The following is a 568-nucleotide window of genomic DNA, read 5'->3' on the forward strand; positions in this document are numbered from 1 at the left end:
ATTGTTGGTGGTTGTTTGGCTGGTCGGGTACTGGGCCTTTAGCGTCAGTTGGATCATGTTGGGCCTTTTCGTGTGGATGGCCAGGGAGAAAAAGGCAGAGAGCGAAGGAGTTTAAGATCAAGACAGCTCGCAAGGCGGCCCAGAACGAGCAGGAGACCGTCTTGGCTCGTCTTGAGGACTTGCCGTCTTGGGTAAGTAGGGAATCAGTAAGGAGAGATAGCGATGTGTTCGTGATGTTTTGTTTATAGGCGGTGCATACCGACTCTCCAAGCAGAGGTTTGGATTTTTTTGGTTATTTTTAGCGTGTTTTTAGACTTTTTTTATCGGGGATCCTTTTTGCACTGGAATTTTTCTTTCCCCGAAACAGAAACCCCGATAAAAAAAGGCTAAAAACACGCCTAAAATAACCCCAAACCTCTGCTTGGAGAGAAGTGCATACCGGGCGTTGTTATTTTGTCTGTGCCGAAATGTCATTAAACGGAGGGTCCGAAAGGGGTGATCGAGATTCGGAATTGAAATGTCATCCTGTTAAGGCTTCCTGATAACCCCCATACTTGCACTGTTATGT

The 568-nt window shown here is 46.5% G+C and overlaps 1 protein-coding gene across 1 annotated transcript in view; it reads left to right on the forward strand.

Annotated features, from left to right (window-relative positions):
• The first annotated feature begins 55 nt into the window (after positions 1–55).
• Positions 56–568, forward strand: part of LOC109474318 (extended synaptotagmin-3-like) — a 10,910-nt gene continuing 10,397 nt past the window's right edge. The window contains exon 1 of the mRNA XM_019774608.1: positions 56–94. Coding sequence (XP_019630167.1) covers positions 56–94 — 39 coding nt within the window. The remainder of the gene's footprint in view (positions 95–568) is intronic.

The sequence above is a fragment of the Branchiostoma belcheri genome, unplaced genomic scaffold (assembly GCF_001625305.1).
Source record: "Branchiostoma belcheri isolate BF01 breed outbred unplaced genomic scaffold, Haploidv18h27 scaffold300, whole genome shotgun sequence".
Classification (NCBI taxonomy): domain Eukaryota; kingdom Metazoa; phylum Chordata; class Leptocardii; order Amphioxiformes; family Branchiostomatidae; genus Branchiostoma; species Branchiostoma belcheri.